This window comes from Panthera pardus, unplaced genomic scaffold, assembly GCF_024362965.1.
Source record: "Panthera pardus isolate Hobbes unplaced genomic scaffold, ASM2436296v1 HiC_scaffold_8, whole genome shotgun sequence".
Lineage (NCBI taxonomy): Eukaryota > Metazoa > Chordata > Mammalia > Carnivora > Felidae > Panthera > Panthera pardus.
In genome coordinates, this window is record NW_026527013.1 from 54,724,734 (window position 1) to 54,751,125 (window position 26,392).

Consider the following 26,392-nt stretch of genomic DNA (forward strand, 5'->3'; position numbering starts at 1 on the left):
ATTGGGGGGATGCTGTAAATTTCATAGGGAAATAGATTTTATCCATCCAAAATTCCTGGGGAAAAGATGTCTTTTAAAAAGTTCTTTATTATTTCAAATAGTATTTCAACATTTCAAACATATAAAAGTGAGGAAAATGACTCTTTTGCACTCTTCATCCAGCTTCAATTATTAACTCATGGCCTGCAATTTCCCTCCCCTGCAATTATTTGGAAGCAAATTCCAGACAAAAGATGTTCTTTATAAAAACCAAGGCTACTCATAAAAATGGAGAACAAACTGAGAGTTGCTGAAGGGGTTGAGGGAGGGGGGATGGGCTAAATAGGTAAGGGGCATTAAGGAATCTATTGAAATCATTGCTTCACTATATACTAACTAATTTGGATGTAAATTTTAAAAAATAAAAAATAAAGTTAAATAAATTGCTTAACTGCAAAAACAAAAAACCAAACCAAAACAAAAACACCAAGGCTAATTCCAGAGGCTTTCCTATATTATTAAAGCTGTCCGATCTATAAATATTACTTTATTTTTTGGATAAAATGCCTAATGCTCTCCTTCTCTTTTACTCTTCACTATATTTTATTCATGAAGGATCTACTGGGGAATAACATCCAAAGACCATGAAACTTGTTCTGCTCCTAGACTGATCTTGATGTTGATGCTTAATGACTGATTGGGTAAGTTTTTCCCTAAGTGGCAAAAGATGGGGAAAAGTAAAGTTGAGTCAAAGAAGAAAAATGATAAATCTAAGAAATCAATTATTAATTGTAGTCATAGATGGCAGAGAAGAGATTTGCAAGCAAGGCTCTGAAGTTAAAATGTGTTGCATCAAGGAGTCTCTTCTGCCCTCTTCCACCAGGCAACCAGTTCAGCTAGCATAAACTTCCTACTGGGATTCAATAAGAGGTAGATTTTTCTTAAACTCCAGCAGCTCTCCTTGTATAAAAGTAAACCTCTACAAACAGCAGTAGGTGGGGGAGCAATAAATGACAAAGCAAGAAACTGGAAAGGTGTTTAAAATCTCCTGAGATTAGTATGGTCATATGAACTTCTAAATAAGGCAAATTACTTTCTTTTACTGCTTAGAATGAATTAGTTCAGAAAGGAAAGCAAGAGAGGCTTTTGCTGAATGTCCAAGCCAATATCAGAATTATGAGATTTTAGGAAGAATATAAGCACTGACCTCTAGAAACTAGCTAAATTACCTGTTTACTTGGGCTCTTCCTACCTCAAAGGAATCATGTACCACAATGTGATCTAACACATAAGGGGTTCAAAGGTGCTATGCTGTTTCACAACTGCAAAACATCATAAAGCCCTGATAGAGGTCAAGAAGGGCCAGGTAACCCCCAAGTACTGCTTGCAAAGAAACTGCAGAATCATACAGAAATTTATTTTGTAAAATGAAATAGTATAATGAAATAATATTTTTATGTCATGAGACACAGTATAGAATACTCCAACCTGAGGTCCACAAAAAGGTCAAGTTGTTTTCAGGATTTCCAAAGGACAAATGGAAAGTGTACATACACCCATGACAAAGTTATATGAGCAGATTACAATGAGAAACATTTAATTTTGTCTGGAATTAAATTTGTCTGGAATTTGTCTGGATACTACCTGAAAGGCATTCAGGTAGTATCACTGCACTAGTGCTGTTCAGAAATGCTAACTGGCTCTACTTTTTTTTTTTTAAGGGAAATAATATATGCTGTTTGTAAACAAATGTTTTAAAAATAGCAAGCTCACAAGGAGAACAAATATAAAGAGTCTTTGGTGGGACCAGGTTGATTTAAGTTTTAGTTCTAACCTGCAATGTTGAAAAACAAAAGAAAACAAAACAAAACAAAACAAATCATTTAAATTCATTTAAAATTCATTCATTCATTTAAAATATAAAGTAAATCATTAGAATATACCCAAGCATATTCTATGTCTGGAAAACTACCATCTGGAGGCAATACATAGGTAATGTGTTGTTTTAGAAAATGCTTTACACCACAATGAATTTTCTTGCTATACTCCATGAATGTCAGAGGTGCCATAAGCCATCTCTTGAAAATCCTTACTTGAGGGGCGCCTGGGTGGCTCAGTCGGTTGAGCCTCCGACTTTGGCCCAGGTCATGATCTCACGTCCGTGAGTTCAAGCCCCGCGTTGGGCTCTGTGCTGACGGTGCAGAGCCTGGAGCCTGTTTCAGATTCTGTGTCTCCCTCTCTCTCTCTGACCCTCCCGCATTCATGCTCTGTCTCTCTCTGTCTCAAAAATAAATAAACGTTAAAAAAAAAATTTTTTTTAAAGAAAAAAAAAGAAAATCCTTACTTGATCTATTTTATACCTTCTAAATCCCAGGTGAACAACACATCATACTGAAGTCTCAGGAATAAAAAAATTAAGCACATTTTACATATTCTCAAAAAATATGAAAATTGCTTGAAATGAAGAAAAATGGCATTCCATGGGCAATTTCAAGTCCATATAAGGAGAATCAATTGATTCTTTGTAAAATATTACTAGCCACAGATGGCAGAGTGGGGGTGGGGTGCAGTGGGTGGGGAGGCAAATATGAAGCTATTACATTTTAAAGTAACCTGGTTCATTATTCTTTGCTATTTAATTTTCCACTACACTGCACAAAGCTCTAGTGGTTCCAAATATTCTTTAAGAATAGCCACATGATTCTAAATAAAGAGATATAACTGGGGCACCTGGGTGGCTCAGCTGGTTGAGCATCCAACTTAGGCTCAAGGTCATGATCTCACCGTTCATGAGTTCAAGCCCTGCATGGGGCTTTGTGCTGACAGCTCAGAGCCTGGAGCCTGCTTCAGATTTTGTGTCTCCCCCTCTCTCTGCCCTTCCCCTGCTCATGCTCACTTGCTCTCTCTCTCAAAAATAAATAAAAACATAAAAAAAAAAAAAGGGAGAGGTAACCAAGAAAGAGTAAGAAGCAAGATGAAGACAGACACTATAAATATTAAATGACTACTTATGAAAACATAACTCTTTCCAAACTTCAAGTTTTATTACCAAAAAACAGTCAAATGGCCAATTTCTCATTCCTTTACCCTTTCTCTTAATAAACCATTAGCCTATAGTATTCTATGGTTAACATCATGAAGCTCAGACAACAGACCTTATTATGTAAGATGATGTTGGAAGGTTGCTGGTCTGCAGAGGAGATGGAATTGAGTCCCTGCATTGCCACCCATCAGTTGTGGACTCGTGTGATTTATGGAGCTTAAATGATTCAAGGCCTACTACCTATGAAACAGGACTGGCACTTGCAGGGTTGAGGGATGGAGATGAAAAACTAGAGAAAGCATAAATAGGATAGTTGAAGAGAACAGATGAACTGTCAAGGGGGAATGAAAAGACTATAAGCATAATATTCAGCAGTTAACAGCTGAACCGAGCATATACTTGATACTGTTAAATGAAGGAATAAATAAGTAAATCTTTGAGATTAGTTGAAATTTAGGACAAAACAGAAAAATTTTACTCTGTTGTAGATTAGATGATCTCAGAGTTAATATTCACTTGCTTTCCATTTCTCTCTGAGATATTAAGTTGTAAAGCATTCTGCTGTCTTTTTCAGTAGTTTTAAATTGTGTGGTCACAAGCTTAAAGAAGAGAGGTGAGAGACCAGAAGAAAGAACACTGAAGCATGGTAAAGACTGGAGTAAAGTGGAGGCAGAGGTAATGCAAAAGAAAAGGCCTGGTGACTCTTCTGAAGAAGGAACCAATAGGATCTGTTGACTGTATATTAGAGATTAAAGAGAAGAATGAATCAAAGATGAGGCCCAAATTTCCAGCCTAAGAGAATGATGATGCATTTCCAACAGGGAAGATTAAAAGAATAGTTCTGGGGAAAGAAAATTATGAATCAAATTCAGATATTTTGAATTGCAATAAGGAAAAAACAGTCACTTATGTTTCCAAATGGTTGGAAAGAACATAAAGCTGAAATTTTGATCCAAAAAAAGGAAAAAAAGATCTCCTAGAGATATTTCCATGACTGTCAATATTTAATAGAAGCCAAATATGAAATCAAATATTTATATGCTCTTCTATTCAAACGTATTTACATTAAATGTGAACAGCATGTTCAAGTGAACAAGTCTGCTGAGGTGAAAGCCAACGGACTTTTCTGAATTCCAAATTCATATCAGGCTTAGAGCAATCAAAATGGCTAAATGAGAATCTGTACCGTTTCTGAAAAATAGCACAAGCACAGGTTCACTACCAAAGTTGAAGCTAAGAAACAACTCACTCCTAGAGTTTCACTGAACTGGATCAATGTACACATAACAGATGTATACACAGTAGTAATAATGATTCTGATTATAAAGGAGAAAATGGAAGAAGATAAGGAAGGTAACACAGCTTCTTCTACTGGGGTCAATAAATACGTCCTAATATAGAGTGTATAGAGAATTAATGTCCCTTCGGATCCTAATTTACATACTAATGTTTCCTCAAAAGAAATTCCTAGCTGTTAAAAAAAACAAAAACAAAAACAAAAACAAAACGGAATGGCACCAAATGAGAGCTGTGCAAACAGCATCAGTGTACTAAGGGCATATTACTACCCCTAATGTCTGTACAGCTGGGGTTCTCACTTTCTAATGAGGAAGGAAAAGGAGAAGAGGGAAGAGTAGAGGGAAATATGCCTGGGGACTGTGCTCCCAAGCAAGGTTACTCCTGACATTTTGGCCATCATGGCCTCCATGAGCTCCATGCACTAAACGCCAGCATCACTCATCCCCCCAAGTCTTTGTGTCAACGAAAATACCCTCTCATATTTCCAAGAGCTGGTGGGGAAGTGAGGGTTGGGGGGGGGTGCGGTTGATAGGTTACTGGACATCTGAAATCTGACTATATTTTATAATTCAAGAGTTTTCACAAAAGATGGCTTATTTTTTAATTATCTGTAAGCCTTCAATCTTGATTTTACTTGTCAGAATCCAACAACAGATGCCATCATGTTCACTGGCCTGATTTCCTTGACTCAACCTATCTGCAATACTTTTTAAAAAATCTAATATAAAGATAAAATAAGTTGTTCCAAAGAAGAGAGAGGGAGCCCTGTTCTGAGGTTTCTGTATTCAGAATAATTAAGAGCACACAGACTTGTATAGTATTTGAATGGGTAAATTAACACAGGAGACCACTAAATTCTCAACAGTAAAATACAGACCTATGGACACAGGTCAATAATCTTTAGTCCTAGTGAAACTACTCATAACATAAAGTTCCCTAAAGACTATATAAGACCAGTTCATTTATGATCATTTAAAAACAATAAGGGGGGATTACATATGAAAAGCCCAATATTCACTTCTGGTTCTCCAGGGCAAGGCAGACAATGTAGGCTCAATAAATGTCTGTTGAATGTACCACTAAAAACTAAAACCATAAATCATATCACCTCAAACACATGCTTATATTATTTAAGTCTATAGCTAGTTGTAGCTGATTTCTGAATTGGACTCTTCCATTTTTTGTATTCAATGTTTTTACAGAATTACTTGATTGCTAAGCAGTATGTTTACAAATTGATTTTAATTGTCTAAGGATGAGTTAGTTTGAGATTCTACAACCACATAAAAAATAGATACAAAAAAAAATAATAAAAGCTCACAGAATCCTAAATTAGAGTCACAAGAAACCTTAAAAAATAGTCTATCCCAGGATTAAGTGAATTTGTTAGAAATGTCTGAGGGACAAATTTCTCATATAAGACTAAAGCAGTAAAAATGGAAGACCTTTGTTTTCAAGCCATTATTTAGAAAGTTAACATGGAACTGTCTCTAGTTTGTTCCTGACTTCAGTAGCCACTCAGGAAATAAATATTTTCTATCTTTCCACGATGTGTTCTGACAAAATTAGTTTTATCTCCTTATGGTTTAATAAAAATTAACTTGTATAATATTTAAAATTAAAAATGAGAAAAGGCTAAAGCTTTGTAAGGTATAAAATTTGCAGACCGCTAATCTAGGGGGTTGAAAAGTCCTACTAAATTCCAATTCCTAATAACTAGTGTTGTCTTAATAACTTTAAGGGGAAAACTTTAATAAGACAAATTTGCCCAGAGTCAATTATCACAATGTTCTTTTAGTGTCTCTTTGTAAAAAAAAATTGAGATGGGGATATTGTTAGGCATTTCATTTATTCTTCTCCACTATTAGGAACTCCGTTTTCTCTCAGGGTGTTTCATGTTGTAATTATATTAACAATAATCTGAAACAATATCCTAATATTTAGATAATATTAATAATTTTTGCTTTCTAGAATTTTAATTTCAAAGAATGACTAAGACATCCTGATTCTTCCAAGGTATTGCAATGTAACAGGAACGTTGTATGATTTAGGTTAATTAAGATCCCATCAGGCAGACTCTTTTTGGTGCGGTGTCTAAATCACTTTAAGTGTTAACGAGATTTGCTAGAGAACCTAGTCATAGCATTTAATTTAGTTCCTGTTTGCTTTCTCTTTAACCGAAAATGGTGTTAAGAACAGTTGCCCTTTCCATAAATTACACAAATGTGGTACAGCTCATCACATAAAGTGATGACTTCTGCTTTTCATTTGAGAATACCAAAGGTTCCAATTCTATGGTTCAAAGTTTTAATTATTCTTTTCAGCTGCTTGACATCTTCAACTCTGATTAACCATAGAAATCTCTTTAAGCCAAGGATTTAATGAAGAGGTTGAACAGGACAGGAAGTATCCCGCAGCAAACCATCAGAGACCATGTTCCAGGCTGATATTTATCAGTGTTAGTACTCTTTTCATTCTTTCATTAACTTACTCAGTTATGAATAATCAGTTATAATTTCTCCCCAAAGATATCAAGAAAAACTCCGTTAAAGGCACTGCTGAAATCTACATATGCTGTCTTCAGAGTATCTCTGATCTACTAGTATAGTAATCCTATTAAAAAAGGAAATAAATTTACCCAGGGATAACATAAATTTTGAAAATCTGTTGAATACCATAGTAATTAGGGCTTATTTTATAAGGTACTTATTTATGTACTTCTGGTCTTTAATGGTAACAATCTAGTGCTAAGTAGACTGAAAATTTGTTTTTAAAAGAATTTACACTACCTAGAAAATATCTTTTTACACCTAATTTTACCTTAAGACTCTTAATTGTTTAAAAATTTTTTATCATCAAGTAAATGTTAAAAGTATACATACACACCTATTTCACTATATTTTTTTACAAATTTGAAATTCCAATTAATTGGTGGATCACAGAGATTAATCTCATATAATAAAAAGATATGCTGCTCTCACTTAAGGCAGATTTTGTTTCTTCAAAACAATATGCAAATTAAAGATTTACATATAGGGTAATATTTATTACATTTACTATTACACTGGACTTAAAAATGGTTATTAAAAAAAATGGTTAAGGAAATTATAAAATGAATGCTTTTCAAAGCAAATAATCACCCTACCCAAAGTAATAAGGCTTTGTCTAAATCTAGATTTTCCTATATACTGTTAGTTCCAGTTTAAGTAAGGTAAAATCCCTCATTTACTGTCTATAAGCAGCTTGTAATTAAAGAATCAGGGGCACCTGGGTGGTTAAATTGGTTAAGCGTTGGACTTCAGCTCAGGTCATGCTCTCAGTTGGTGAGTTCCAGCCCTACATGGGGCTCTGTGCTGACAGCTCAGACAGAGCCAGGAGCTTACTTCGGATTTTGTCTCTATCTGCTCCTCCCCCACTTGCAAGCGCACGCGCGCGCGCGCTCTCTCTCGCTCTCTCTCTCTCTCTCTCAAAAGTAAATAAACATAAAAAAAAAAAAGAATAATCAGTTAAGAAATTGCTTTTTAGGGGCTCCTGGCTGGCTCTGTTGGCAGAGCACGTGACTCTTGATCTCAGGGTTGTATGTTTGAGCCCTACATTGGGTGTAGAGACTACTTAAAAAACCAAAAAAAAAAAAAAAAACAAAAAAACCCCACCCCCAACACCCCTGCTTTTTAAATCTAGTAACTGCCTATAACACAGAATCTATGCAAAATTTGAGGACTGAGTCTGTATTTCTGAGAGCCAAAGGAAAATTTTATTTTTTAAAACAAATCTATACATGTGTATACATGTGTATTCATGTACAAGACATTCATCTGAGCCTCCTAAAATCTAAAGATCTTGAGAGGTTATCTTGTGGAACAGGTTTATATTATAGATGAGAAATAAAAGCTTTGGCATGTTAACTGAATCCCCCAGTTCCTACTTAGATGTGGTAGGGCTGGGACTATAAACCAGGTCTCTTGAGCCTCAGTCTCTTGATAACATCATTCTCCATTTTAGAAACAACAATGCAATCTAGTGCCCTTGCCTCCAAGGTGAAAATTTTCACACTGATCAAAACTACAACTACATGATCAGTGAGAACCACTAAGATTTTTGCCTTACTCTAATCCTGCTTTCATGCTCCAAAAGAAGATACTGGGTATAGTTCTTCAGAACTTGTTCATTGTATGGGATATGAACAGTTGCCACCTGGATGTCCTGCACTTGGCTTTTCTCTCTTTATCCAGCTCCAAAACTCAGAGGTAAAGTGGCACATAATTAATTCAGTGGAGAATAACAGTGAGTCAAGATGCAAGCAATTTACCACATGTGGCTCGTACAAGGGAAAACATAAACAGGCAAAACTTGGATTGTTTCATAAAATGACCTATATTTGATGAAACATGTATGATAAAATGTATGCATCATGAATGTAAACGTAATGATGTAGAATCTAAAAGCAGCTTTAGTTTAAGAAGAAGGATGTAATAAAAGTTCTTTCTTCCACTGCTGCTCTCTTAAATTTTGTAACCTCACTGGCAGTTTTGTTCTTCAAAATGAAAATGGAACACTCAGAAATTAAAAGAATTATCTGAAGACGCAGAGTTGTGGTAAACTTTCTCTGGATTACCCACTCCCCCATTTCATTCTCACATTCTTATCTGTGTAGTCTGTCTTTCTTCCTCCCTTCATTTATATTCAAGTTAGTTAACATACAGTGTAGTATTGGTTTTAGGAGTAGAACCCAGTGATTCATCACTTACAAATAACACCCAGTGCTCGTCCCTGTGATCTTTACTTCTTAAAGATTTGTTTTCTAGTTAACAGCTTCCTACTGTTGCCAGTTCTGTTCCTAATAGCTCTTTTATGAGGATCATCTTGGAGTATTTGATCATTCATTCTGAACACACCTCATCTATAGAGTGATGGACATTAATAGAATAAATGAAAAGGCTTTATTTCTAGAAAACTTAAAATTCCCTTGAATTCACCTGATAACTGTCAAATAGGACAATATGGGATCCAGTTTCTTGATAAGAAGAAGGCTGTACCATATTTGGGGGGAGGTGAGACATCAAAGATATTTAATGTTACTGAACTTCTTGTGGGCATCAAAATGATTCCTTCCCATTTTAAAATGACAATACTGTAACACATTTACGTATATCTTGGTAAATTTCTCTGAGTATACTAATAACATAAATTCCATCAGTGTATCAGAGAGTGTATATATTTTACACTTTGGGAGAAATTACCAAATTACTCTTCAGAAAGATTGCAACCATTTGCACTACTACCAACAATATAGTTCTAGGTATCAAACTTTGGTATTTTGATTACTCTGGTAAGTGAAGATCTCATTTTACTTGTCAATTGCATTCTTTGTATTAAGGATAAACTTGACCGTTGTTTGATATGTAATTTGACCATACGTATTCCTTTTTCTATGAGTTCTTTTGGATCTCCAAGAGAATCTTTCCCTGCTTGCAATCAGGACATAATATGCCTAGATTTTTGAAAAATAGACTACAGAGGAACCACTGGAAATAAAAAGTCAACTTGAGTTAGGCTTTTGCACTCTCCAGAAATGATTGTCTATAAACTTATCCTCACAAGTTTCCACTGAACATAAAATACTTTCTTTCAGCCAAGTATCAATCTAAATAGTTGGTATTCTTTACTTATTCTCAGACTTCCAACAACCACTACACTTTTCATTAAGGGCAAATGAGAATTAAAGGACATAGTCTAATTATATTCCCTGGGTTTATACATCTCAAACTTTCCTATTTGTCTGAAAAGTAATCTGGATTGTTCCCCCAAACTATTTTAAAATCAAAAATAGGCTCCTAAATATATCTAACAGAGTCAAATAGAGGATTAACAGAGGATTCCTTGTACTTTAGGTACTGAAGATGCACGTGCATGCAGTTCATACATACACACTCCCACCCCCTTCCCCCTACATATGGGGATTAGAAGTATAAATGTGAAGCTGACAATTATAGTGATAGAGAAGGAAGTATCTCTGAGGTTGGCTTTTCTGCTTTTTTGACCTCAAGACTATATACTGAAGAGAAAATGTTTTCCCTCCTACCTTGAACCCTGTCCCCAGTCCACCTTACAACACACACACTCCTATCTATGTTCAAGGTAAAATTATATGAATTTAAGCCCAATTGAGCCTACTTTTAAAGGCCCACTGTTATTTAACTGGAATCAAATTATTGACATATTCCCAGGCTAAACATAATTTCCCTTCTCTAAACTTGTAAGCTGTATAATTTTTCTACTTTATATTACCTTCCTATTTTTAGTTATTTTTGCAAGTCTTTATATTTTCTAATAGAGACCATGAGTCCTTAAGTCAGAGATTGTGTCCTACACTTTGCTGAACTCCTTAGAGCACCCACCACAGTACTTTATACTAAATGGCCAGTCACTGTTTCATTCTTTTATTAAAAGTGAGTTCATATTTATAAAGTGCTTTGAATACTGCCTGCACATGTAAGTTTACTAAATAAAATGAAAGAAATGAACCAATTTTCCCCCTCTACTGAATTTTTTCCGTCAACACGATTTTTCCCATCTCCTACCTTAAAGAAGCTTTTGACCGCATTTCCTCTACCAGTTACTGCCCACTGCTCCCTATAGAAGTAAAACTATTAAAAAGGTCTAAAACTCAGTCTCCAAATTCCTCTCTTCCCATTCTCAAACTCACTTAATTGGTTTTATCTCATCATTCAACTAAAAACTTTTTGGCAAGATGACCAATCATCCCTACATTACTATATCCAAAGAGGAGTTCTTAGTCCTCACCTTACTTCACCTATCAGCATCATTTGACAGAGCTGATGTTTCTCTTGTCCTGTGAAGAGTTTCTAAACTTGGATTCTAGGACACCATACTCTCTTGATTTTCCCCATCTATCATGAGCCAGTTTTCCTCCTCTGCCTCTTCTCTCCTTTATTTATATTCAATCTCTCTCTTAATAGCTTCATCTAGTCTCTTGACTTTAAATACCATCTATTGTGATACTTCCTTCAATTTTATTTTCAGCGCAGACCTCCTAAATTCCGGACTCATACAGTCATTTATCTATTCAACATTCGCACTTGGATGTCTAACAGACATCTCAAACTGAACTCTTGCTCTTCCCACAAAATCTGCCCCACCAGCAGACTTTCTTCTGTTAATGTATTCTTCTAGCTGTTCAAGTTAAATCCTTGTAGTCATCAATTTCTCTCTTACATACCTTATATCCAATCCATCAGAAAATCCTGTTTGATCGTACATTCAAAATCTAACCAATTCACATTATCTTCTGCTATTTTACTTTAGTCTGACCCATGATCATATCTTGTCTGGATTACTACAATGGCCTCCTCCCTGGCCTTCCTTGGCACCATATAATCTATTCTCAGTACTAAGTCAGAATGATCCTTTAAAAATATAGGGCACCTAAGTGGCTCAGTCGGTCAGGCATCTGACTCTTGGTCTTAGCTCAGGTCATGATCTCAGGGTCTGTGAGTTTGAGCCCTGCATCAGGCTCTGTGCTGTCAGTGTGGACAGTGCTTGGGATTCTTTCTCTCTCCCTCTTTCTCTGGTCCTCCCCTGCTTGTACTTTCTCTCTCTCAAAATAAATAAACTTAAAAAAAAAAAAAGTCAAATCATGTCACTTTTCTGCTTAAAATTCTTCAATGTATTCTCTTTACATTCAAAGAGAAAGCCAGTCTTTAAAAATGGCTTCAAGGGCATTTCTGATCTGATCTCTGTGTGGGAGATTAATAGCCACAAATTCATCCAATCTAGTATGCCATTCTTTTACAATTTGACTTCCTCATTCCTTCCATCAAAAAGTGGAATCTGGGGCGCCTGGGTGGCTCAGTCGGTTAAGCCGCTGACTTCGGCTCAGGTCATGATCTCGCAGTCCGTGAGTTCAAGCCCCGCGTCGGGCTCTGTGCTGACAGCTCAGAGCCTGGAGCCTGTTTCAGATTCTGTGTCTCCCTCTCTCTGACCCTCCCCCGTTCATGCTCTGTCTCTCTCTGTCTCAAAAATAAATAAACGTTAAAAAAAAAAAAAAAAAAGTGGAATCTATTTTTCCATCCTGTGAAACTGAGTTTGGTCATGGACTTGCTTTGGCCAAATGAACAACAAATGTGACAGAGCAGAGACTTGAAATGTGTTTGTACATCGGGACCCGCTCTCTCTTGCTGCACTGAGATCTCCAGTAGACTTTATATTTCAGTTAATGACAATTCCATCCTCACAGCTGTTCAGGCTAAAATCTTTGTACCACATGAAGGCAGGCTCAACTGACATCCAGCACCAACTAGAAGACATGTAAAGGAGGCCATCTTAGACCACCCAACCGTACTTGAGCTACCTAGTAACTTCCCGGCCAGATCCCACAAGAATGACCCAACTAATCCCAGCTGAAAGAGCTGACTCACAGAACTGTGAGCAAATAAAAAAGTTGTTTTAGGTCACTAAATTTTGGAATCGTTTGTTATACAGCAACAGACAACTGAGAAGCTCTACTGCATCATTGACACCCCAATTCCTACCACTGCCCTCCCTTCTTTCTCTAGACATACCAACCTGTTTTCTATTCCTGATATATATCAGGAACACTCCTGCTTTTGTTCTGGCTGTACGCTGTACTGGGAATGCTCATTTCTCAGACAGATGTATGGCTAACCCGCTTACTTCTATGAAGTCTTTCCTCAAATATCTTTTTAAACGAGGCTTACAATTACTATCCTATTAAAAATAACAGTCTACCCCCAGCACTTCCAAGCTCACTTACTCACCTTTATTGTCTTTATAGTCCATCCTCTTTCTCTCAGGTTTATTATTTGTTGTTATCTTCCCCAACTAGATTGTAAGGTTTAGATGTGAGGGGAGTTTTATTTTATCTTTTAAAAATTCACTGTTTAATACAGTGACAGCCCAATGTAAATAACACTTATTTAAAAGGTAAAGCATCTATATATGGCCAAGTGATTACACATGTATGTTCTGAATTGCCACTGTAAATTATGGGCATTTGCATAGAAAACTCAGGCAATGTCAACATTGCCAAGGAGTTGTCTGGAATGTTTGTATTACATATATGACTTAAACATACAGATGTGTGGTGTTGCAGGGTTATTAGGAAAGGAAAAAGGGAATTATTCATCTTTAGAACTGGTCAATGTCTTGAGATATTTTGATCTCATTAAAAAAACAGATGTAAGTTCAATACTGTCCAGCTTTCTAAAATTCTCCATTTATTTCCTAGAGTCAGATATATTAATCCCTCTTGAGTCTTCCTTCAAAATATTCATTCTATAGTTTAGAATGAACTCTTCACAAAGCATGTTGCAGTCTCATGCAAGGAGAATATATGTACGAACCCCAATCCATAGCAGTTTGATATATCCAGACAGTCATACTTAGAATTACAGAAACGAAGCAAATACCTCATTTCTGAATATTTTAATCATTGTTTCAATGAGACTACTTAGTTCCCACAGTCAACAAATAGTTTGGTGAGAGGGAGACATGGGTAGAGAAGATAAGAAAACAATTGCATCTACAATCATTTACTCAGATACTCAATATATTTTTTTTAGCAAGTTTTCTCTACTCATGAATTAATATAATAATGTAGAAAATTAACTAAAAATGTTTAAATTATGTTTTATGTTCCCCTCCTCCCTTTTGATTATCAGTAAGTGGGGAAAGGAGTTAATTTCTGTTTTTACTATCAGTCTCTACCTCCTACCCTTTCAGGGCTCTAGTACGAATTCTATCTCACCACCCCATTCAACCTAGGCTAGCATTCTTAATAACATAGATAAGTAAATTGACCTTTTATAACCCTAGAACAAACAGAGATGTGCCAGGGTTTTAAAATCCAAGATACAAAACAAACAGAAAAAAAGGGTAGAGAACAGAGCCACAAATCTCTTAAGTCAGTATTTAAATTATTAACCATAAGGTGTAAGACAGTAATTTAATATCAAACCTCAGAGTGAAAAATCTGGATCTTAAATCCAATGGCTCAGGGCAAACAATATTAACGTACATTAACTTCAGAATCAGGTAAAACTATAAAAAAATCTGTTTTGCTTTAGCATGAGCTCTTAGAAAATATCTATGTATCACTTATAAAACCAACTCAAACAATCATGGTAAAATCAAGCCATGGGCCAAGTTTTCTACTCAAGATTACAGATCAAATGTGAAAATGGTAGTTGTGTTGTATAAAGCTGGATCATCTTCCTATCCAGCTGTATGTCAGGGACCTGTTCTTCTGACCTGGAGACATAAACTTTAGCACTGAGATATGTGCACACTGCCTTACAATTCAGAAAACTGCCAAGTCTTTGGGAAAAAATACACTGAAAACAAGTAGCTGAGGGATAAGAACCTTTGTTTCTAATGTAATATTTCAAATGGCTCTAATCCAAATTCTTATTTTTTATGCATGCCTAGCATCTTCAAATTTAACCCAAGTTTTTCCCAAGCTAAAACCCTGCAAAAGGCAGACAAAATTCTTTTGTTCATTGAAGGAAACACTTATTTTCTGATAACTATTTTGCCTGAGAGAGTGAGGATGACATTTACTCTGCACTGAAGCAGCCCAGCACACGGGAGAGTCGGAATACTCCAGTACGATCTGAGCATGCCCACACAGCCAAAGAGTGCTCTGTGCATTCTGCCCAAATAGCTATGGGCAAAATGCACAACTAGGAAACACATAACATGCTTCTTGATTATTGCCATCTCACACAAGTCAGTCCAAAAATAGCAAATGCCCATGGCTGAGACCTACTGCTGAAAAATGCTGAGTTTTCAGCAGCTCAAAGCATTTCTGTGTCTATTTAACCAGCCCCCACTTAAAGCTGTAGAATATAGGATTAAGGAAGAGGTTTAAAAAAAGAGACAGATACACACACATATACAACATACGGTTTCCGAGGAGACTGAGGGTTCCATGCTTGTAAGGGAGAAAGAGGAGGAATATGCCGAATAACCCTCGGGTTTCTCCCAGATTTGAACATGCTGTACTGTGGCATGAGGTCAGCAGAGACTGACTCCAGCCCTGTGAGGCTGAATTCTACCCTGACAAAGCAGTATCACTGTAATATGAAGCAAAAGGATCCAGGGCATGTTGGCAGCTGTACAGACTGGCTGTTCTAGAAAGTAATGGCAATTCCAAAACAAGAGATCTATGCTGTCACATGAGATAATCTTCAGCCCAGTTAAGCAATAAGCACCAAAAATACTTGAATCGCAAACACAGGCAGCTCAAAATTTAAAAGGTAGGAAAGAACTTTTCTCCTTGAGCCTATTTTGCATCTGGAGGAAATGAACAGGAAGTGGGAAATTTGAAAAGCTACTGGTTAACTAGATTTGTATCACTAATAATACATTGATTTTGATCTGAGCTGAGGTACAGTCTTCTGGACACTGTGACCTAGCTGAGGAGCCCCAAAACTTCTCTGTGATTTTACAACAGAGCAGGTAAAATATCCTGAAAATATGTTTTTAGTAATGGATAGATGCCAGAACTGAAGATATGGTAAATAACCTCATTTTTCACACATATCCAGAAGTCAAAGGTTGCTACAAACCTAATGCACATTTATCGTTTCTTTTTAGGTCACTAAGAATCTATACAAGTGTACTGTTAGAAATTCTTGCCTGAAGTAAGAGGAACACTAAAGAGTCTTACCAGGCAAAGGAGCCAGAACATGGAATTTCTGTCAAGAGAAAATATAAGGCAATGCACATGTAATCCTTTAAGTTTTGTGGACTCCCTTATGTTATGAAAATTCTACTCTAGATCAGAAGTGACCCAATATTTTTAATAAATAAAATTTAGCCAGGAAACAGCAGTAAACACAGGACACAGAGATGAAACAAAATGGTATGAAAGAACGAACAGTAAAGTAAATTAAGTTCTTGAACAGTTCAGAATTAGAATAGAGTAAATGAAGTTAGAAGAATTTTTTTTTAAGTAGAGATCAAGAGTGAGATCAAGAATCACATGCCATACTGACTGAGCTAGCCAGGTGCCCCATCAAGTTAAAATTTTAAATAAGTTGAAATTTACCTTATGCCATACTACTGCCTAAAAAAAAGTCTTTCAAAGCTCTCTGTTACTTATATGAAAAAGTCCAAACAACCAGGTATGTTACACAATGATCCTGATGATCATCAGATCCCTGCCTCCTTTTCCCGTTCTATATCTTCTGTGTTCCATTCATAGAACCGCCCATTACTGCCATTTTTTGGGCATAGAAACGGAAAAGTAGGGAGGTTAATAACTTGCTCAGAGTCAAATGGCTAAATGGTAGGGCTGGGATTAAACTAGACTGTACAATTCTGACTCCACACTCTTACCTACTAAGTAGTGACATTTACAGTAAGAACTCTATCTTTAAGGAATCAGTAGAGACAGAACATGAGCACCTACAAAGATGTTCAGAAAAAGAGAAAAGTGAATCACTACAGGATGGAGAAAAGCTTCAAAGGAAGGGGTAGAACTTGAGCTGGGCTGTTCATTCAATTATCTGAGGCACTGTTCTGGAGAAACATCAAAGAACAAACCGATTATGCCTACATCCTAGCTGAGGAAAACAGCTAATAAACAAATGTAATAAAATATATAATATGTCCGTTGGTAATAAGTGCTATGAAGAAAAATAAAGCAGAATAAAGAGGACAGAGGATGAGGGACCTTCTCTAATAATATCTGACCAGAGATCTGAATGAAATCACGTGAATATCTGGGGAAAGGTGTTCCAGGGAGATACCAAGTTCAAGGGCCTTCAGACAGGAATGGTTTTGGTGTGTACAATGAGTGAACAAGGGAGAAAAGACAGAAAATAAGGACAGAGAGGCCTGGTGGATAAAAGCAGGGTGAGACTGTGTTATGTATGACATTGTAGGCTACTGTAAGGAAGTCAATGGGAGTCTTGAGCAGAGTAAGGAAAGGTTTCAGGTTTAACAGGATCACTCTAAGAACAGACAATGCTGGAGTGAGTGAGGGCCAGAGGACATGTACGAAGAGTGCTTAGGAAGCTATTACAATAGTCCACGCAAGACGACTGAAGTCAAGTGCCTATGACATGTTATCTGACATCCATTGAGGGAGCAAGAAACAGGTATTAACAAATACATAATGGAAGTGGGATGGGGAGGGATAAGGAAGAAAGAAAGAAAGGAAAGGCTTTTCACTTACAAGATATATTAGCTTTAATTTTATAATTATTAGCTTACCAATATTAGATTTTAAAAGGACATATACATAATTTAATTATTTATAGATTTCCCAATTTTTGATCAAGTTTTTTTCTCTATATTTGTACCCAAATACATAATAGGTAATTTTACCATTTCTAATAGAGTTTTCTCATTCATTAAACATTTTACTTGGGACACCTGGGTGGCTTAGTCAGTTAAACATCCAACTTCAGCTGAGGTCATGATCTCATGATTCATGAGTTTGAGCCCCATGTTGGGCTCTGTGCTGGCAGTGCGGGTCCTGCTTTGGATTCTCTGTCTTCCTCTCTCTATGCCCCTGCCCTGCTTGCACTCTCTGCCTCAAAAATAAATAAACATTAAAAAATATTAAAAAAATTTTTTTACTTAAAGATGTAGTCCAGTATCTTATTAAGTCTGGGAAACAAAAATATCATCAAATAGGGGAAAAACTGCTACTGGGTAGTTTCAAAATGGGTAGTTTTAAAATACTGGATATGTAGTTTCCCATACTAATAAGTTTTGCTTTAGGTCACTTTATAGAGACCTCTGAAAGAATAATTTACTTTGAACATGAGTTTTTGTTTTGGTGTCCAGACTGTCAAAGGAAATTTTGATTCCTATTGCAGGACATACAGGGAACAGTGCCCACCCAGAGAGGTCATTATCAACTGAATAGGAATAATGACATTTCTGAGTTCTGAGCTTCTTTATGATTTTAACACAAGGCCAACAGAAAATAAGTTTGTGAGGGCAATAAAACACTCCTTTGATGCATAGGTTTTAGTCTACTGCCGAAGCCAGGAGACATGAACTAATGTTTTTTATTTCCTCCCATGAACCAGAATAAGAATAGAAGGGGGCATCTGATAAATGATATAAAACTGTACAGATAAATACAGCACTATATAGCCACAGACTTTAGGCCAAAAGTGAACAGGCATTAGCAGGGGGACAAAAAGAGATCACCATTCATACCTCATCTACAGAGGAAATAGTGTGACTAACAAAGGGATGAAACTGTTACACCCCTTAATTACTCTCTCCAAAGTTCAAGACAAAATTTTCTAAGAGGAGGGATCCTGTATTAATTTATTCAGTAAGTATTACCATGTGCCAGGCCCTGTGTTTGGCATTTAGGGATGAAAAAAAAAATGAGTAAGATGAATAGGTCTTGGTTGCTACTGACTTTAGAGATGATTTATGTTTGTATTTTCTATTTCTCAACATTTTATAAAAACTCACACCCTGTTTAGTACCTTCTCATTCTATACTCAGTGTACTCTCCCCAGTCTGGAATCTTTCATTTTTTGTTTCTATAATTTTATTTTGGACCTAAGAATCAATGCTGCTGTCCTCCTACCATCTTTTTCCAGCTTATGCATTCATTTCATAACCATCTCATTTCTTGTGTTTACCACCGCTTAAAAACAAAAGAATAAAGAAATTAGCAAAAACCAAAAACACCCTCAATTTCTGTAGGATATTTCTGATTTAGTATTCCTACCTTATATCTTCATTATATAAAAACTTCATTGGAGGCTTTTTTTTTTGGACAAATTACTTCTTTGGATGCTGTCTGAATATATGTTCCAAAAGTTTCCTTTCTAGACCCCAAATTAATCCCACAGTTATCTGCAGTGCTACATGAGCTCTTTTGTATGTTTTTCAAAATTGAGATATAGTCAAGACATATAACATTGTATTAGTTTTAGGCGTACAACACAATGATTTGATACATGTATTGCACAATGATTACCACAATAAATTTAGTTAACACCCATAACCACACATGGTTACAAAAATTTTTTCCTTGTGATGAAAACTTTTGAGATCCACTCTTTCAGCATCTTTCATATGTGAGTGCTTTTGGATGGAAACCCACTCCATGCTGAGGGTCAATTAATGATAGAGTTATGGGGAAAAGTAATTGGGTACACAATGAATTCAAATCTCTGTCAAGATGTGGGTCTATAATTATCGATACTTATAGAAAAAGAACACATTTTAAACATGTGTGAAACAATCACAGTTTACGTTTTTTAAAAAATGACAGGCAACTTGGGCGCACGTGGGTGGCTCAGTCAGTTAAGCATCTGACTTTGACTCAGGTCATAATCTTAGGGTTCATGAGTTCCAGACCTGCGTCAGGCTCTGTGCAGACTCGCACTCTGTCTCTCTTTTTCTCAAAAATAAACATTAAAATAATAATAATAATAACAGGCAATCTTCAATTACTCCAAGCACTCACCATCTGTGAGAGACAATAATTTGGAGGTCCCTAATGAGTCAACACTCCTGGTATTTATGCCCTGTGCAGTCCTCTTTCCACACGGACTCTGGGCTTGTCATGGGATGAACTGTAGCAAACGGTGCTTTAGCAAGCATGATGCAGAGACCTGATTAGTGCTTGGAAATCGGAGACTGTTCTTCTGAATACTCCAAAGAACCCACTGGCCATGCTGCAAAAAAGCCCAATCAGCCACATACAGAGTAGTAAGAGTAGAAGAATCAAGGTCACTGGCCAAGGGCCACAGCTAAACTCTTGAGTCAGTGGCTAATACAGACTGCTAGCCACATGAGTGAGGCCATTTGGACGCTCTGGGCATCCCCAATATCCCAGCCAACACATGGAAAGCAGAACCACCTGGCTAGACCACAGAATCATGACATATAATAGTTACCACTATAACATGGACTTTTTAAACATGTGTACAGTTGTATGGATTTTAAAACATGCATAGATTTATGTAACTACCAGCACAATCAGGATAAAGAGCAGCTCCATCGTTGTAAAAGACTCCATTGTGAAAAATCCTCAACATCACTAGTCACTGGGGAAATGCAAATCAAAACCACAATGAGATACCACCTCACACCAGTCAGAAGGGCTAGTATGAAAAAGACAAGGAACAAGCGCTGGTGAGGATGTGGAGAAAAGGGAACCTTTGTGCACTATCGGGGGTGAAGGGAAAGGGATGTAAATTGATACAACCACTGTGGAAAATAGTATGGAGGTTCCTCAAAAAATGAAAAATAGAATTACCATCTAGTAATTCCACTACTGGGTATTTACCCAAAGAAAACAAAAACACTAATTCAAACAGATATATGCAACCCTATGTTTACTGCAGCACTATTGACAACATCCAAGATAGGGAAGCAACCCAAGTGTTCACTGATCAATAAACGAGTAAAGAAGATATGGTATATACACACACACACACACACACACACACACACACAATGGAATATTACTCAGCCATAAAAAGAACAAAATCTTGCCATCTGTGACAACATGGATGGACCTAGAGGGTATTACGCTAAGTGAAATAAGTCAGACAAGGACAAATATCATGATTTCACTTACGTGTGGAATGTAAAAAACAAAATGAATAAACAAAAAAAAATGAACGGCCCCTTAAAATACTCTTAGAGAACAACGTGGTGGTTGCCAGAGGGGAGGTGGTAGTGGGGGATGGGTGAAATAAAGAGTATTAAGACGTACAAACTTCCAGTTATAAAATAAATCACGGAGATGAAAAGTACAGCATAAGAAATATAACATCGTATGTCAATTATACTTCAAAACTAAATACATACGTAATAAATGACTCCTTTGTGTAGTCACACCTAACCCCACCACTAATGCATAATCCATTCTTTTCACCACGGTTTGTCTTTTTGAGAAAGTGATATAAACAGAATCGTATAGTATGTAACTTTTAAGATGATTTCTTTTACTCAGCATAATGCCTTTGACACTCATGCATCCAGAATGTTGTATGTATCAATGGTTCATTTCTTTTTACTGCTGAGCAAGAGTCCACTGTATGGATGTACCACTGTTTGTTTATCCATTCACTTGCTGAACTACATCTGGATGGTTTTCACTTCTTTGTAATTATGAATAGAGCTGCTTTAAAACCCCAGTGTGAAGGATTTTGCTGAGACAGAAGTTTATGTTACTACAGGTTAAAAACCTGGAATGAATTTGCTGGGTCACATGGTAAGTGTATATTTAACTTAAAAAGAAAACAAACTGTTTTCCAGAGTAGTAGTACCATTTTTTTTTTTCCTAAAACAAAGTATGAGGGTAATTGTCAGCATTCCTGTCAGTATCTGAAATTGTTAGTTTTAATTTTAGCCATTAGACTAATGGTATCTCATCATGGTTTAAATTTCCCTAATAGTTAATAATACTAAACATTTTTTCATGTATTTATTTACCATTGTACATTCTCTTTGGTTTAAAAAAAAACCAAACTAAGACATTCAACCATTTTTCAAATGGGTTGTTTGTTCTTTCCTGGTCATTTCTGGCAATTTTAAAAATATATTCTGAATATGTGGCCTGTGTCAGAAACGTGATTTACAAAATTTTCTCCTGGGCTGTAGCATGCCTTTTCATTCTCTTAATAGTGTTTTTCAACAATAAAAACAAAAAACAAAAAACAAAAACTTTTAATGTTGATGAATTCCTGTTTATCATTTTTTAATGTTATGAATTGGGCTTATGGTGTCATACCTAAGAACTTTTTGCCTCATCCCAGGTCAAAGATTTTATATGTATTCTAAAAGTTTTATGTTTTACATACAGATTTATGATCTATTTTGTGTTAATTTTTGCATAAGGCATGAGATCTAAGCACAGCTTCATATTTTTGTAGATGGATGCTGAATTTGTCCGTCTTTATTTAAAAAACAGTATCCATTTTCCATTGAATTATCTTTGTATTTTAATGAAAAATGAATTGGAAGTATTTATGTGGTTTGATTTCTGGACTTTCTATTCTAATAATCTATGTATCTATCCTTTAGCCAATATGATACCATCTTGACTACTGTACCTTTATGAGAAGTTTTAAAAATGGGTAGGATAATTCACTCAACTTTATCCTTCTTTTCCAAAATTGGTTTGGCTATTTTAGTTTCTCTGCCTTTCCACATAAATTTGAGAATAAGTTTGTCTATAATTACAAAAAAAAACTTGCTGAGAGTTTTTACTGGAATTGTATTAAATCTATGGAACTAGAGAGAAATGACATTTTTAGGATGCTGAGTCTTCTAGTCCCTGAATATATCTATGTATTTATATCTGTATTCTTTCATCAATGTTTTACAATTTCAGCAAATAGATCCTACGTGTAATATGATTTTTATATTTATACTTAAGTATTTTTCTCTTGCTGCTTTTATAATTAGTAAATCCTTCCCCCCAATTTTTCATTGCAAATACATAAAAGCTCAGTTGGTTTGTGTGGGTTGGCACTGTATCTTTGGATCATACGGAACTCATTTATTAGTAATTCTAGGAGGTTTTTTTTTGTTTTTTTTTTTGGTGTGTGTGGATTCCTTGGGATTGTCTATATAAGCAGTCATGCAGCTGTGAGTGGGGGCAGTTTTATTTCTCCCTTTTCCATCCATATGCCTTTTATTTCTTTTTCTTGTCTTATTGTACTGGCACCCACTTCAAGTACAATGTTAAACAGGGAGTGATCAGAGAGGACAACCTTGCCTTCTTCCCAATCTTAAAATTACAAGATTCAGGCTTATACCATAAAGTTAGCTGCAGTTTAAAAATTTTTTTGTTAGATGTCCTTTATCAGTTGAAGAAATTTCCTTCTACACCTAGTTTGCTGAGAGTGTTAAATAATGAATGCAGGGGGGCACCTAGGTGGCTCAGTCTGTTAAGTTTCCAACCCTTGGTTTCAGCTCAAATCATGATCTCATGGCTCATGAGGTTGAGCCCTACATCAGGCTCCATGCAGACAGCACAGAGCCTGCTTGGGATTCTCTCTTTCCCCCTCTGCCCCCCTCAAAATAAACAAATTTTAAAAAATAACGAACATTATTAAATTTTGTCAAATGCTTTTCTTGTATCAAGTGATAAAAGGTTTTGATTCTTTGGGTTGTCAACATTGAATTACATTGTTTTGATTTTCAAATACTGAACTAGTATTGCATACCTGATATAAACCACACTTAGACATGGCATATTATTTTTTACGTACATTGCTATGTTCAATTTGTTAGTGCTTTACGGAGTATTTTCTCATCTATGTTCATGAGGGATACTGGTCTGCTATTTTGTTTTCTTGTATAGCTTTTTCTCTAGTTTTGACATCAGAGTAATGCTGGCCTCATAAAATAAGAGTCCCTTTCTCTTCCATTTCCTGTAAGAGATCACACAGAGGTGGTATATTTCTTCTTTAAGTGTGTGGTAGAATTTGCCAGTGAAACTATGTGATTTCTTTCTCAGAATGTTTTTTGTTTTTGTTTTATTTGAGAGAGCGAGTGAGCAGGGGAGAGGGACAACGGGAGAGACAGAGAATCTTAAGCTGGCTCCACACTCCACACAGAGCCCAATGCAGGGGCTCTGAATCCTTGACCTTGGGATCATGACCTGAGTCAAAATCAAGAGTGGGACGCTCAACAGACTGTGTCATCCAGAAATGAAATTTGTAGCTTAACTACAAGGAGCACCTGGGTGGCTCAGTCAGTTGGGCATCCCACTCTTGATTTTTGGCTCAGGTAATGATGTTGCAGTTTGTGAGTTCAAGCCCCGCATCGGGCTATTATGCACTGACAGCTCAGAGCCTGCTTGGGATATTCTCTCTCTCTCTCTCTCTCTCTCTCTCTCTCTCTCTCTCTCACACACACACACACACACACACACACACTAAATAAGCTTTAAAAAAATAAAGTATAAATTCCATTCTTTAATAGTCATAGAACTATTCAGGCTATCTTTTCAACTTAGGTGACTTTTGGTAGCCCATTGTTTTGAGAATTTGGTCTCCTTCGTTAAGTTGTTGATTTATGTGTTCAGAGTTGTTTATAGTTCCTTATAATCATCTTTTTTTTTAATGTTTATTTTTGAGGGGGAGAGGGAGGAAACGGGGAGGGAGAGAGAGAGGGCAAGGGAGAAAGAGAAAGACAGAGAGAGACAGAGACTGTGCAAGTGGTGAAGGGGCAGAGGGGGGGGGACAGAGGATCCTAAGTGGGCTCTGTGGTGATAGCAGAGAACCCAATGCAGGGCTTTAACTCCTGAACCCTGAGATTGTGACCTGAGCCGAAGTCACTTAACCAACTGAGCCACCGAGGCACCCTAAAGGTTTGAATCTTGAATCTACAGGATTAGGTTATTTGCCAGATTTGGAAAGTTTCTAGTCATTAGTTCTTCAAATATATTTTCTGTACCACTCCTTTACCTCTCCTGCTGGAACTCTGATGACATTAATGTTAGACCTCTGTCATTGTCCCACAAGTCCCTAAGTTTCTCTTCAAGTTTTTCCTCAACATTCTCCCCCCACCCCAATGGATAATTTCTACTTATCTATCTTCATGTTCATTGACTCTTTTCTCTATCATTTTCATTCTGCTATTGATCCCATCCAGTGAATTCTTTTTCATTTATTGTATTTTTCAGTTCTAAAATGTCCATTTGGTTCTTTACCTCCTTTATTTCTCTGTTGAGACTATCTTGCTGTTCATTCCAAGAATGTTTGCTCTTACTTGCTGGAACATTTTTATCATTGCTGCTTTAAAGTTTTTGTCATTGTTTAAGTCTGTGTTCTTGGTATGGCATCTTTTGACTGATTTTTTCCATGTGAACTCTTTTCCTATTTTTTTCAAATGCCAAGTATCCTGGACTTTTGGACATTATTATAAGATTCTAGGTCATCTTAAAATCCTATGGAGAATACGGATATTTTTCATTTAGTAGGCAATCAACCCAGTTTTCTTCAGGTGATAGTTTCTGACCAGCCTTCTGTGTAGTTTCAATTCAGTTAAGTTTTCAGTCTTTGCAGTGCTATTTGGATCTGTCCCATATGTGTACTACCCTTTTCCCAATCTGGTACCTGAGCTGTGGTCTATCTAACCCATACTTCATTTATTAGAGAGCAGATATGCTGCTTGAGGTTGAATTTCTACATGTATAGCATATGTGTAAGGCCAGGAGTTCATAACAAAATTTAAAGAGTTTATTTCCCAAGCTTCTCCCTTTTACAATCTCCCCAGTAATTTTTGGTTCACTAGGGTTCCCCTTCCTGTCATATAGCCAGAAAGCTTGGGCTTTATTTACTTCACTGTCACACAATTTCCAGAGTGCCTATGTCTGGAGCCAAGCAACTGAAGGAAAAGAAAAAAAAAAAAAAAAAAAAGCAAATGGGGTCATTCTAACCTTCTTGGGACTAAAGCTCCACTGATCATAAGGAAAGGTTCCCTACCCTCAGAGCTTTAGGCTCCTGCCAGACCCCAATCTGCTGCCACCACAGAACTGCTTGAGGCTCATGCCACAAGAGAACAGAGAAAAGAAAAAAGAACAACAGAAGGCGTCTATACTTTCTCTGAGCATTAGAATATGCCTTTCTTATTCTCTGCACCAGAACTGATGGTTTCTCCTGGAGTTCTCTCTATTCACATTGATGCCCACTTCTGGGTTTTAGGCTGTGTTGGATTCAGGCATGGGAGAAATGATAAATTCACTCATAGTTCCACGGTACTTCGGGATCTGCTTTTCTTTCCTAATCTGCCTGTTACAATCTACCTTTCAGTATCCTCAAATAGCAGCCCTATCCCAGGTTTTTAAAACTGCAGTCAGTGGGAGAGACCAGGCAAAGTGTACTTGCTCCATCTTACCCAGTCCCTGGATCTTAAGCTACTAAGTTTGGAGGTCATTTGTTACATAGCAATAGATCACTGGAACACAATCCAACTCAAGAAGAAATCATTTAAGTGCAATGCACATGAAATAACACATTCTTTACATTTTTCTTCTTTAGAAAAGTCACCAGATCATTATCAGGTAGCTGCTACCAATTC

The 26,392-nt window shown here is 36.5% G+C and overlaps 1 protein-coding gene across 4 annotated transcripts in view; it reads right to left on the minus strand.

Moving 5' to 3' along the window:
- Window positions 1–26,392, minus strand: part of TMCC1 (transmembrane and coiled-coil domain family 1) — a 246,431-nt gene that overhangs the window by 44,101 nt on the left and 175,938 nt on the right. Inside the window, exon 1 of one of the 4 annotated variants that reach the window (XM_053897487.1) lies at window positions 15,266–15,395. The exons of the other annotated variants lie outside the window; for them this stretch is intronic. Coding sequence (XP_053753462.1) covers window positions 15,266–15,292 — 27 coding nt within the window. The 5' untranslated portion in view covers window positions 15,293–15,395. Of the gene's footprint in view, window positions 1–15,265; window positions 15,396–26,392 lie in introns of those variants that run through there. 4 annotated transcript variants of the gene reach the window in all.